This window comes from Epinephelus moara, chromosome 19 (genome assembly GCF_006386435.1).
Source record: "Epinephelus moara isolate mb chromosome 19, YSFRI_EMoa_1.0, whole genome shotgun sequence".
NCBI lineage: Eukaryota > Metazoa > Chordata > Actinopteri > Perciformes > Serranidae > Epinephelus > Epinephelus moara.
Window position 1 is genome coordinate 23,130,177 of NC_065524.1, and position 12,624 is coordinate 23,142,800.

General features: G+C 44.3%; 1 protein-coding gene across 3 annotated transcripts in view; it reads left to right on the forward strand.

The window, feature by feature from the left end:
• Positions 1–12,624, forward strand: part of dlg5a (discs, large homolog 5a (Drosophila)) — a 48,076-nt gene that overhangs the window by 18,444 nt on the left and 17,008 nt on the right. For all 3 annotated transcript variants that reach the window (XM_050071384.1, XM_050071386.1, XM_050071385.1), the window contains exons 5-16: positions 862–1,045; positions 1,970–2,229; positions 2,475–2,787; positions 4,676–4,906; positions 5,259–5,443; positions 5,531–5,656; positions 6,550–6,682; positions 6,835–6,962; positions 7,052–7,227; positions 9,279–9,382; positions 10,595–10,687; positions 10,882–11,934. In XM_050071384.1, the coding sequence (XP_049927341.1) occupies positions 862–1,045; positions 1,970–2,229; positions 2,475–2,787; positions 4,676–4,906; positions 5,259–5,443; positions 5,531–5,656; positions 6,550–6,682; positions 6,835–6,962; positions 7,052–7,227; positions 9,279–9,382; positions 10,595–10,687; positions 10,882–11,934 (2,986 nt within the window). The remainder of the gene's footprint in view (positions 1–861; positions 1,046–1,969; positions 2,230–2,474; positions 2,788–4,675; positions 4,907–5,258; positions 5,444–5,530; positions 5,657–6,549; positions 6,683–6,834; positions 6,963–7,051; positions 7,228–9,278; positions 9,383–10,594; positions 10,688–10,881; positions 11,935–12,624) is intronic.

Genomic DNA, 12,624 nt, shown 5'->3' on the forward strand with positions numbered 1-12,624 from the left:
AGTTGTCAAATTAAGCTAATTGCGAATCAGGCAGACATTTTATACAGCATATAGGTAACATGGATTCTTCATACAGTTTTGATTTTAATCACTCCAATGAAAGCACATCAGTTAATGATATTACAAACATAAAAGTTAAGGTTTTTACTCCCCACAATGGCCAGAAATTTCTAGAGAGGTAATGAATTAATGACTTTATTTCAAACCAAAAATTAAAAAAACTTAAATTAAGATCACCACTGAAATCACTTTATTTTTTAAGTTTTACATGTTGCAAAATACATGCAGAATCCTGTTTGGGTTTAAGCCCCTGGTAAAAATATCAAACGGTGTGTCTGCAGGTCCTAAAAAGTCTTAAAATGTCTTTAATTTCATAAAAAAATAGGTCTTAAAAGTCATAATGTCATTTAAAATTTGAATCTGTGAGATCTTAATTGCCAAAACCATTTTATCTAATTTAATTGATCAACTTTTAAATTACTTTTTGTCGTATTGAGTCAAGCTCTTCTGCATGAAAGTCCACTTTTCTGATGTTACAGATCTTTAAACTTAAGACTGAACCTAATACTGTCTTTTTACTGTATACTTACACTTGCTTGGTAAAATGTTGATTAACCTAACTCACTCTAATAACTATTTTTACATAAAACCTACTTCTGCTGCACCACATATATACTTACTTGCATTGCTTGAATAAAAAAGAGATGTTTGTTTGAAAATCAGTCTTAAATTTGGTTAAAAATTATCTTAAAAAGGTCTTAAAAACATTAAATCTAAGTTTCTGATACCTAAGTTTCTGTTGCGTATATTTGCATGTACAGTGTATCTTGCTTTATGTACCTGTGCGCTTCCTCCCTTCAGCATGCTGCACAGCCGCGTCTTGGGTGAGCAGACGCAGCTGAAGGAGGAGATGGAGACACTCAGGAGGGACAACGCCCAACTCGTCCGAGAGCACAACCACCTGAAACAGAACTGCGAGGAGCTCAAACGATTGCACAGTCAAGACCAGAAAGAGTTAGCGGACCTGCGGCTGCAGCAGCAGCAGGTAAAATCCAAGCACAGGCAGAGACACGCATGTGGGTGTGTGCTGTAGCCGTCCAGATGTTATAAGGGCAGGAATCGCCGTAGGAGATTTACTGATATGGCACAGATGCTGGAGCCAATACACAAAATCAAACTGCTTTTTCCCAGAAGTGTTTGTCCCTCTGCTACTGCATCACATACTTGTAACAGTGCTGAGGTTTCACCTCTTTATATTTTGAAGTCATAATTTTGGAGCAACAAACAATATTTCCTTACTTTGTTCTAAACAGCACAAGGGTGCTGTGACCTGTATTGGACTACTACGCAGCACTGTCTCACACAGCACCCATGGGAACACTGCAGTGGTTAAGAGCACAGGGCAGCCAAGCAGAGGGAAATGCATACAGAGCAATTCTGAAAAGGGCAAGCGCAGAAGAAAAGGGCTTTGGCTTGGGCAAAGGGCACGCTGACCCAAACCATGTAGCTACAAGATCAGTGCATTTGCTGTGTGTGCTGTGCGGACGAGGTCAATACAGCCCTCGGGTCACAGCAGCTCTGTCAGGAATCAGGAGGGCCATATCAGCAAGACCTGCAGTAATGAGACATACACAGCCTCACGGAGAGTGAGTAATTCTTCATTCTGAAGGACACACTCCAGACATGAAATGGTTATTTTGCAGGCCAGTCATTTAGTTTTACTTAACGTGCATAAATGGAGTTCTTGAAATGAACTTGCACTTTTAAAAAAAAGCCATTGTTTGAGCTGGCACAGGGTTTGCTTGTGCTCTAAAAACAGAACCCAACCTACACATTGATGCCATCTGCTGCCAAGGTGGGGCACAGCAAACACAGGCTTAGTTCAGTTTCATCTGATGGCATCAACACTTTGAACACTGTCACCAGCTTTCAACTGAAACTTCATTTGACTTTTGTCGTCTTTTTTCAGGTAATGAGAGAGAAGGGTTCATCAGAGGTGTTAAACAAACTGTACGACACGGCCATGGACAAGCTGGAGGGCGTGAAGAAGGAGTATGATGCCCTGAGCAAGCGCTACAGTGAGAAGGTGGCTAACCACAACACAGACCTGAGCCGCCTGGAGCAGGCCGAGGAGGAGAACCGGAGGCTGCAGAAGCAGATGGACGCTTTGCTCAAACAGCGAGACTCGGCCATGCACTACCAGCAGCAGTGCTCCACCTCGATGAGGAGGTGAAGCATTTATCACCTGCGCACATGCAGAGAACAGACCACATGAGATAAAACAGACCACTGTGTTATTCCAAAAAAAAAAAAAAAAGGCAGTAAATATTGTAATGTTGATTCGGTCCAGGGGGACACATAGGAACACGCACTGATATGAGCTACAGTCAAACTGCAGCCAGCACATTATTTAATATGAGCATCTCATAAAATTGTTCGCCAAAACGCTTACCATCTTCCTCCGCCCTCCCCAGGTTTGATTCAGTGCAGCAGGAGCTGAACAAGTCCTCGGCGCAGAACAAGGAACTGCAGAGGGAGATGGAGCGCCTGCAGTCGGAGGTGACGCGCTACAAGAACTTGCAGCTGAAGGCGGCCAAGGACTGCGAGAAGTACAAGGAGGAGAGGGACTCGGTGTTCAACGAGTACCGGCTCATCATGAGCGAGAGGGACCAGGTGATCAAGGAGCTGGACAAGCTGCAGACAGAGCTGGAGGCAGCCGAGGCCCGACTGAAGAACACCTCTTCAGAGAGGGTGGTGGCCAGTGAGGAGTTGGAGGCACTAAGACAGGTATCAGGCTCAAGAATGTACACAACCTTACCTCATAAGTCAGTGGATGCACTCTTAATATTCAGAGAGGTCACTGGCCAGGCTGAACATGAAGAATGTTGTTTCTAAAAACATCATTAATGACATGATGAATGAAAAACTTACAGGAATAGTTTGATATTTGTTTGACCACACGCTTATTCGCTTTCTTGCCAAGTGTAAGATGAGGCAATCAATAACACTCTTATGTTTAAACAGTAAATATGTAGCTGTATCCAGCAGCCAGTTAGCTTAGCTTAGCATAAAACAGTGAGAAGCAGCTAGCTTGGCACTGTCTGAAGGTAACAAAATCTACTCTGAGCACCTCTTAATAAACACATAACATCTTGTTTCTTTAATTCAAAATGGCTCTATGCTGGACTGTTTCTATCCTGGGTCCACTTGCAAGGCGACAAGTGGAAACTCCAGGAAGTTACTGGTCCTGGCCAAGAAACAGGTTTTCACAGAACATCCCATAAAACAGCAAATGAAAACTTCACCCCCAAAATTACAATTTATATATAAATAATTAACACCATGTTACTTAAAACGTGTGGAGAAAACATTGTTTTTCTCATATGCCTCCATGGTTGATGGAGAATCCAAAAAAAGGTGAACAATTTACATGAACTGAAGTCACAGGCGACCACATTTAACAACAGCAAAACTATATCCAAACATCTGTTTAATAACTGTCACAACTGCACTGTAGCCTACGCACGAGGCCTACACCCTCGTGAGCATTTATACTTGTGCAGTGGTGTGTCTGTGTCACTCTGCAGTTACACCTCCAAAGCGCTAGTCAGTGGTGGGGTTTCTGTTAAGTGCTGTAAAGTTCAGTTGGGGCTTTATTGTCTTCACAATTTATTGTTTCTTATCCGAGACATGAAAGTAAATAAAAGCTTTGTTTCCACTGAGGGAAATGGTTCTCAGCATACAAAAATAGACAGGACAGGTCTGTGTTACTGCAACATGTAGTTACATTTCTGGGGAGGTGCATGTCAGGCAGTGGCATAGGGTACAGCATAGGCTCTACGACGTCGCAGAGCTATTGCTAACTATTTGTACTGACGTGTTCTAAAAAGTAATGTTTAGCGAAAATTAATGTTTGGGATGTACTGAGCATATGACTGGAAAAAATAGACTGGATTTTAGTGCTGGGGTTGTGTGTGAGTTTTTTTAATGGATGTTTTGTTATAGTTTTGTTGCTAAATGCACTCCTGGGTTACTTCTATTCATGACGAACACTTGTCTGTTTTTGGATTCTTCGTTCACTGTGGAGGCATTTGAGAAAAACAAGGTTATCTTAACAAATTCAACATAACATGGGATGAGTAATTAATATACAAATGGTCTTTTTGCGGCAAAATATTCCTTTAACTAAACTAACTGGCTGCTGGCTCCAGCTACATATTTACCGCAGAGATATGAGAAAGTTATACTTTATTTTCAAAAACTGAATATAAAGAAATTTAGAATAAAACTGTTCTTGTCATCACTAATCAATCACAGCTCCCCACAGAGACTCACTGTCTTACTGACAGTGACTGAGCGAACTATTTCCTCTGTGAGAATTTAATATCAACCTGTCAGGTTTTTAGTGCGTCTGTTCGTGACTTGAGCCAGGCATCTACTTTTTAGTCAGCGGATCAAAGGCCATTTTCTCCAGTGACACTGCACAGAAATAGTTCAGTTCCACCGCCTCCTTTTTGAAGAGTGTTTCTGAACATTAGTTGACAGACAAAAGAGACTCATAAACCAGCGTTGGATCACTCTGCATTGGCCCTCAAATAATTTTTTCACATCGCATTAATGACTCACAGTGTTGAGATGCCCTCATTCCATGGCGCCCCCTTTGTTCCCCCCACAGGAGTTGAACTCGTCACTGGTGGACCGCGACAGGGCCATCTGCGAGAGGAACGAGCTGCTGGAGAAGTACTGCCACGAGGTGAAGGACAAGGCCGAGGCTCAGAAGGAGCTGAGCCAGGCCTGCAAGGACATCGAGATGGTCCGGGAGGAGAGGGACGTGGCCCGCAAGGAGCGGACGGAGGCCATCATTCAAAGGGATCAGTTGCTCCGAGAGTACTATCAGGCCAGACAGGTAACAAACTGCACCTTAGATTTGACAGCGTGAAGTCAAAGGTTAGACACATGATAAAGAGCTTAGTGCATCCAGGAAGCTGTCAGGTGGTGGATTACAGTGTGTCAGGGAACTGACCCTTAAGCGGATTTATGTCACACCTCTGCCTGCCCACTAGATGGCCCTCTTAATAGTCATACTGCAGGTCACATATACTTGAACTTCAAGACCTTAAAGATGAGCTGTGGTTTGTTTGAAAGTCACACGCCTGGAAAGTTTCCACTCCAGACACTGTAAACTCCAGGATCTTATGACGAATGTCACATGTAGAGTATTCGTTTAGGGAGAATTCTTTTTATGTCAATGTCCTTAGAAACAAGACTCGGCCACCCTGGACATGGAACGAGCCAATAAGGAGATCGAGATGCTGAGGAAACAGTATGAGGCCATGTCCCAGGAGCTGAAGGAGGCCACACAGGAGGCTGAGGTGGCCAAATGTCGACGGGACTGGGCCTTTCAAGAGAGGGACAAGATCGTGGCGGAGAGGGAGAGCATCAGGTCAGTCTGTGTGTGGGTTTGTCAAAGCCACCTGACAAAGTCGGGAGTGTACATGCCTTTATCAACCTCTTTCCTCTCCTTCCCTAGGACTCTGTGTGACAACCTGCGGCGGGAGAGGGACCGCGCAGTCAGCGATCTGGCCGATGCCCTGCGTAATCTGGACGACATGAGGAAACAGAAGAACGATGCATTGCGGGAGCTCAAAGAACTAAAGTGAGTCTTCACCGTAGTTCGGAAGCCTCGGTTATGATGCTAAGAAAGACTCAAATAAGCAGTCCAAGGAAAATCCTCCTGCAATTGAGCGAGCACAGAACAGCATTCCCTCTACCCGGCCAAACTTGGTGTGCCGTACTGTCTTTGTCTCCGTAAGCTGTTGTTCTCAGTGTGTGGCCGGCCGTAAACTGTGATATTCCCCCTTAGGAGACATCATGAAGCGGTTTGTCTGGCACCGTTTCCACATGCCCAGATTAAAAGTGTAATCCCGAAAAGCAGCAGTTTTATGGACACACACACACATTTGCTTTCTCACTGGCCCTCCCTGCACATGAGCACGTTTATATTGTATGTAAAAGCGCCCTCTGCTGGCTGAAGTGAATATGACAGCCATTTGTGAGTCAGAGCACCATATGGAGCATGCTGTGACTTTGAGAGTTTTCTAGCTCTATCCTCTGTAAAGAACAATGTAAGATTGGGGTTTTAATGTCACAGCTACCCTCAAGGCATGCCTCAGTAGGACACGATATATCTTACTGACAGAAAGGCATTGTGTGCAGTCTACTTTTAGTTATCTGATGAGTAAAGATAAATTTGATTCCCTAAATCACATGACAGAAGGTGTTTGGAGGGAAGGCATCTTTTGAAAAGGCACGAGAAGTATGAGCCTAATTTCACATATAAAGGTCAAAACTTGTATTCTTTTTATTTCTGTGCAAGATTTTTTTTTCCTACAGAATGATACACACTGTCATAAAGAACTGTGCTTTTGGTTAGAAAAAAATCTTCCGCTATACAGACTGATGATGTGTGATTCTTCCTTTCTGTTGTCTCTGCCCATTCATCCTCAAGTGACTGACCTTTGACTCTGTGCGATGTCCTCTTCTGTTAAGGGAGAAGATGGAGAGCCAGCTGGAGAAGGAAGCTCGGTTCTGTCAGCTAATGGCCCACAGCTCTCACGACTCAGCCATCGACACAGACTCCCTGGAGTGGGAGACGGAGGTGGTGGAGTTTGAGAAAGACAGGGTAAGAGCAGCGCTCAGCTCTTATTATCGAGAGTGATTTGGTGACACGCTCGGTCTCCTGGGAGCAAGTGGAGCTCTGAAAACTTGAGGGTATTGAAATAAGTTTGTCAAAGTGAATAACTTCACAGACATTTCTATCATCGCCTTTTACAGGACGACATGGATTTGAAGGCACTTGGGTTTGATATCGCCGAGGGGGTAAATGATCCGTATTTACCAGGAGATTGTGGAATATTTGTTACAAGGGTTGACAAAGGAAGTATCGCAGATGGACGGTTAAGGTACGAGCTGCCTCATGAAGCTGTCCTGTGTCCTTTTCTGGACTAACAGTCAATTAAACGCCTCATCATCCGTCGTTTTTTGTTTCCAGGGTGAATGATTGGTTGCTGAAGATTAATGACATGGACCTGACCAATAAGGACAGGAAGCAGGTGGTGAAGGCTGTCCTTAATGGTGGAGGGTTGATCAACATGGTGGTACGAAGAAGGAAGTCTCTGGGAGGAAGACTTGTCACTCCTGTCCACATCAACCTCGTGGGACACAAAGGTATGTTAGGCTGGGCTCCACCAACAAGGATTCATTTTTAAGCCTAATTAAAGCTACTGTTGGTAACTTTATAAACTTCTTTTACATTTGCTGAAACTTTCTAATGTTCACACAGCACCAACCGAGTCAGATAATCTGAAAAAAATCATACGGCACTGCCTACTTTATTGCCTTATAGCAATTCTAATGGCCTGTGAATGAAAACAACCAGAGTAGAGGAATCTCTAATGCAGTTGTCAATCACTGCTTGTGAACTGTGGTCAAACTGTCAAACTAGTCAGTGCTGATCAAATGTGAATCAAAGTTCTGTGACTGCATTGCCTATTTCTCACCTCAAATGTTTTCAGAAACATACTTAAGTGTACTGTTTAGCTGTAAAATGAGAACATTTGTGACCTGGGCGCCATGTTGAAAACGGTTAAACAGGAGTAACAAAGCACCGCCCACCAGCTGGACCAACTCTCTTATTTAACAGCAAAACAGTACACTAAAAATGTTGCCTCTGTACATGGGGCGCCAGCACTATCCACTAAGCTACCGATGCCCCGGAATCTTGATTCATATTTGATCAGGGCTGCCTAGTTTAACCGCAGTTAACAGAGCGATTGACACGATTAACAGCTGCTTTAGAGACTCCTCGGCTCTGATTAGTTTTTGCTGCCGCACGGTCTGATTCTGGCAAATGCTATAATAGGCAATAGGAGAAGCAGAGGTGGATAGACATGATTTTTTTTTCACGGACTATCGTAAGGCCTAGACACACAAAACTGACATTGGAGAACTAGCAGTGACAAGAGCCCTTGTTGCCTCTCGTCACTGTGTCTCGGACACACATGAACACATCAAACCGACGTCCAACAAGCACATATGTTCTGTGCCTGCGTGAGAGGACATACCCCTCCATACCAGCAGATGGCGGTCGTCTGTAATCGTCCCTCAAAAAGGGAAACCAGTGCACCGTCTTGATGCTAGCTAGCCAGTTAGCACATTAACAGCACAATTCACTGTTGACAGAACAAAGCATATTTACCATGCACCAGTGAACAGTAACACAAAACAGCACACAACAATTCTGCTAATAAAGAAAAACAGTCGTACCTTTTGGAACAAGTTTGTTTTGGTCTCACTTCCTCTCCACTTTAGCTCTTTGTTTACTTTCCTCACTTCCGTTTCTCTTCTTGTGCGCTTAGCTGAACTGCCAATCACAGTGATTTAATTAACGGGCTCCGCTGTGCTGATACTGATTCAATATGCTGAATCGACAGAAAAAGAGGCCAACTAGCGCTGATGAAGGTGGCACATGCTCACCAACAGCCCAAATCTGACCAATGGCCGACCGTTGGCTTGGGGTGTCAGGGCCTTAGTGTAATTCTTTCGGAATATATACTGACAGTTTCAGCAAATATGACAGTTATTTTCATTAAAGTTACCAACTTAAGCTTTAAGTCCAGTTTAGTTTAACTTTGAATAATGGTGCTTTAACTTTAAAACTAGCTTAAAATGAAGAAGGGTTAAATTTTAAGCTTTCTTCAAAGGTCAATGTAGTTTTTATTCTAAAACTAGATTAAATTTAACCCTGTTGCACCAGCTTTAAATTCCAATTTGAAATTCGATAATTATAACTTTGAACTTGCCCTAGGGAACCTTCAGCTTTTTGGAGTTATATTGAACACAATAATCAGGTTCCTCAAAAAAAAAGTTAACAGCCCAATTGAGCTTTGTGATGATGCTGAATATCTCTGAAGTTAAAACTGTCTGACAGTTGCTGCCATGCAGTCTCTTTCTTCCAGTCTCTGGATTTACTCAACAGAGAAGTTTTTAATTGTGCAGCAGAGCTCTGCCTAATCTTAAAACGCTATTTACTCATTTTATACCCTTTTTGTTTTTTAGACTGCCATTAGGACTATTATTAGATTAAATTAATCCTTATTCATGCAAACTTTCTTAGCTTGCTTTGTCTTGTCTCATTACTATGCCTCATTGGCTGTTAATGCTTCAGTTTTATCTCACGTTTTCTTCTTCCTCACCCCATCTCCCCTCCTGTGTCTCAGACAGCGGTATCGGTCTGGAGAGCGGTGTGTTCGTCACCGCCCTCGTGCAGGGCAGCCCAGCAGCCAGGGAAGGTTCTCTCACAGTAGGAGACAGGCTGATTGCTGTGAGTCTTTTTCTACCTTCTATGAAATCCTCTTTCACTATTTTTTTATACTCCCTCCTTCCACATCCACCACACGACAGCTGAGCTCACGCAGGTTACCTTTGGCTTTCTAATCCAGGCCTCGTTCTATTCCTGTATCCAAACTCCAAACCCAGATAAGGTGGGATTTGGTCGAGTATGTGAAGTAGAAGGAGGAAAGTCTCCTGCTTTGATTAAATCCTCAAAAACTTGCAGCTGTAGAGGGCTAGGTGGAGCTGTCTCACACACACACAGTTACAATACACACACTTGAGCGAATGGAAGAGAAAAGACAAGTGACAGAAATGGAACTGTGCATCTCCGTGTCCTATCTTTGAAAAATGACCCTGTCTCTTAAGATTAGCATAACTCCCCTGTTAGGTTTAACGTAGGCATGAAACCTGTGCACTGCCTTTAATCCCAGAGCACTTAGATCCCACTGCTCACTATGTAGCAGCATAGCAGTCTCCTGCATGTAGCCAGGGAAGTGATATGCCAGATGATAGCTCAGCTGCAGCCACAATTAGCAATGGTAAGTACAGATGATGCGTTAAGAGATCTTAATCATGAAAGAGTATCGTATTTTATCACGCCCTTATGAATGTTAATCAAGTTAGTGTATCGGGTTATATATAACTTATTAAATGCTTAATTGTGTTTGCAAAAAGAAAAAAAAAACATAAGAGTGCTGAGTCTTCAATGAAATATGCATGGGATGCAATTGAATGTCAGTGGCTGAACTCCATGGTGAACTCAGAGACGCTTGATGAAATGTATCTGACTTGTTCTTGGTTGAAGCAGAAAGTCTGTCCCTGAACTTACTTTATGATAAATCTCAGCCATGATATATTACCCACTTTGCTCTTTAATATCTCTGACCGTTTAAAGAAGTCGTCTCAAGTTGAGTCCATTGTGATGGAAATGTGCGGATTGCAGCGCGAGGGTTCTTCAGACTGAAAAGTGCTGGCCTAGATTTTGTGTGGTTTCCTCACCGCAGCAGCGAGACACATTTCAGCCCCCAGGCAATCTCATGTTCAGGAGATACGTCACCTGTATGTGTTTGTAGATGTGCATCTATTTTAATAACACTTCCAATAAGACATACGCAAACTCCTCAGAGGAGTATCAAAAAGGTGGATCGCTTTAGTGTTGAAGGACCTGTCCTTATTTCCAATGTCTCTCTCTACTCCCCAGATAAACGGCATTGCTCTGGATAACAAATCTGTGACAGAGTGTGAGGCTCTGTTGAGGAGCTGCAGGGACTCTCTTAGCCTCTCTCTCATGAAGGTGGGCCACACTCATCTCTCTGCCTGAGCTACTTTTCTACTTCACTTATGTCAAAAATCAGGAGCTTTCCTTCTACTTTTTTATTCCCTATGTAGCAGATTAAAGCTTCTTCTCTGTGGTTTGTGAGAAATAGATTATCTAATGCATTATTTTGCCGGTGTGTCACAACATTCCTTCATCTGTCCGCCCCACAGTTCTTCCCTCACAGCACATCAGGGCAGAACATCTTTGAGAGTCTGCGTGAGTCATCGGAGAAGTCCAACGGGCGCATTCACCTGTCTGAGATTCACTCCCGGAACAGTCGCAACCTCAAACACAACAGCTCGACGCAGACCGACATCTTCTGCCCGGATGTCGGGAGCACCAGCACAAGTAGCATCTCTGGGGAGAGGAGGAAGGGCCGAGGCGAATCTGATGAGGTGTACAGCGACATCGGCAAGCCGTTCTCCACGGGTTCCCTCCACGCCACTAGCCTTCGGCCGGGCTCTGACCTGGGCACTGGCCGCTATGGGCCCAGTGCTTTCCAAGAGTGCTGTCCCTACACAAAGGCGCCTTCCTCCTTGCCCTTTGACCCTGTTTCCGCCTCAGACTGCATCACAATGGAGACAGCCCTGGAGAAGAAGCACAGTGGGGGCACGTGGCCCAAGATGATGGTGGGAGGTATGTCGGTTGCACCAGATAACACTAGTCCGGTCACAGCAGCAGCCCAGCTCTCCATCTACAAATCACCCAAGCAGAGGAAGTCCATCTTTGACCCAGACACTTTCAAACGCCCCGAAACCCCTTCCTCTAAGATGGAGTACATGGCAGCCAATCAGATTGCAGCAGTAGCTGCCGCTGCTGCAGCTTCCCATTCCCCACAGCCTTCCAAAACGGAGTCCCTCTCCTCCTCATCAACCCCTACCCCAACCCCTCCAACCCCACCCACTCGCAGTGACTCCTTTAAGTTCAAACACAAACATCAAAGCAGCTCTGCCTCCGACTGCACCATCACCTCAGACGGCAAGGGAGAGGCTGCCATCTCCATGGCAGCGGGAGAGAGCAGAGAGAGGAGCGAGCGAGAAAGAGACAGGAATGGAAACCACTATTTCCTGGACGGCAAGGTCCTGACTTCGCGGAAGTCATGTGATGAGGATATCGGCCGAACCAGAGGGGAGGAGCCAGAGGTGAAGAGGCCGCGTCCTAAATCTGCTCCCGCCCTTCGACGTAGGATGACCCCACAGACCATCACTCTTCCCTCCTTCCAAGTAAGTCCATTTAAAGGTATGTGCCACCTTTTAAATGACCATTTGTATGTCAGTTACATTTATTTTTCTTGCTTGCCTCCACGATAAACGAAAACAAGTCTAATTTATCCAGTCATGTGCTCAGTGCCTCCCAAACAGACAGTCTTCTCTGAAGGGGAACTGAACTTAAAATGAAACTGAACATGCTCTCTTCAGAGCCAGGCTCCATTGACAAAAACAGTAATTTTCCCCTGCTGAACACAAGAGCTGCTGCTTCACCACTGCTTCAGTTGGCTACTTTGTTTGTGTTATTGTGGGAATTTGGTGTCTCAAAGGGTCAGTTTGGATTCACCGAAGTCGCACAACAACAAAAACAAACTGATCCGATCAAGGCAGCAGCTCCTGTGTTCAGTGAGGTAAAATTAGTGCTTTTGTCAATGGAGTTTGGCGTTGAGGAAAGCACAGATAAGTTGCACTTTCAATTCAATTTCCTGTCGCAAAGGGCCGTCTGTTTGGAAAGTACTGAGCATACGACTATATAAATGAGACTTGGAATATACTGCATGAGCTGTGTGAGAGTTTGATATGGTTTTGGTGTTGTTAAACATGGACACCTGTGACTTTAATTCATCAAGAATTTTCTCAGTTGTTGGATTCGTCGTTCACCAGAGGCATGCAAGAAAAACAAAGTTTTCTTTCAGACTTCAGCAT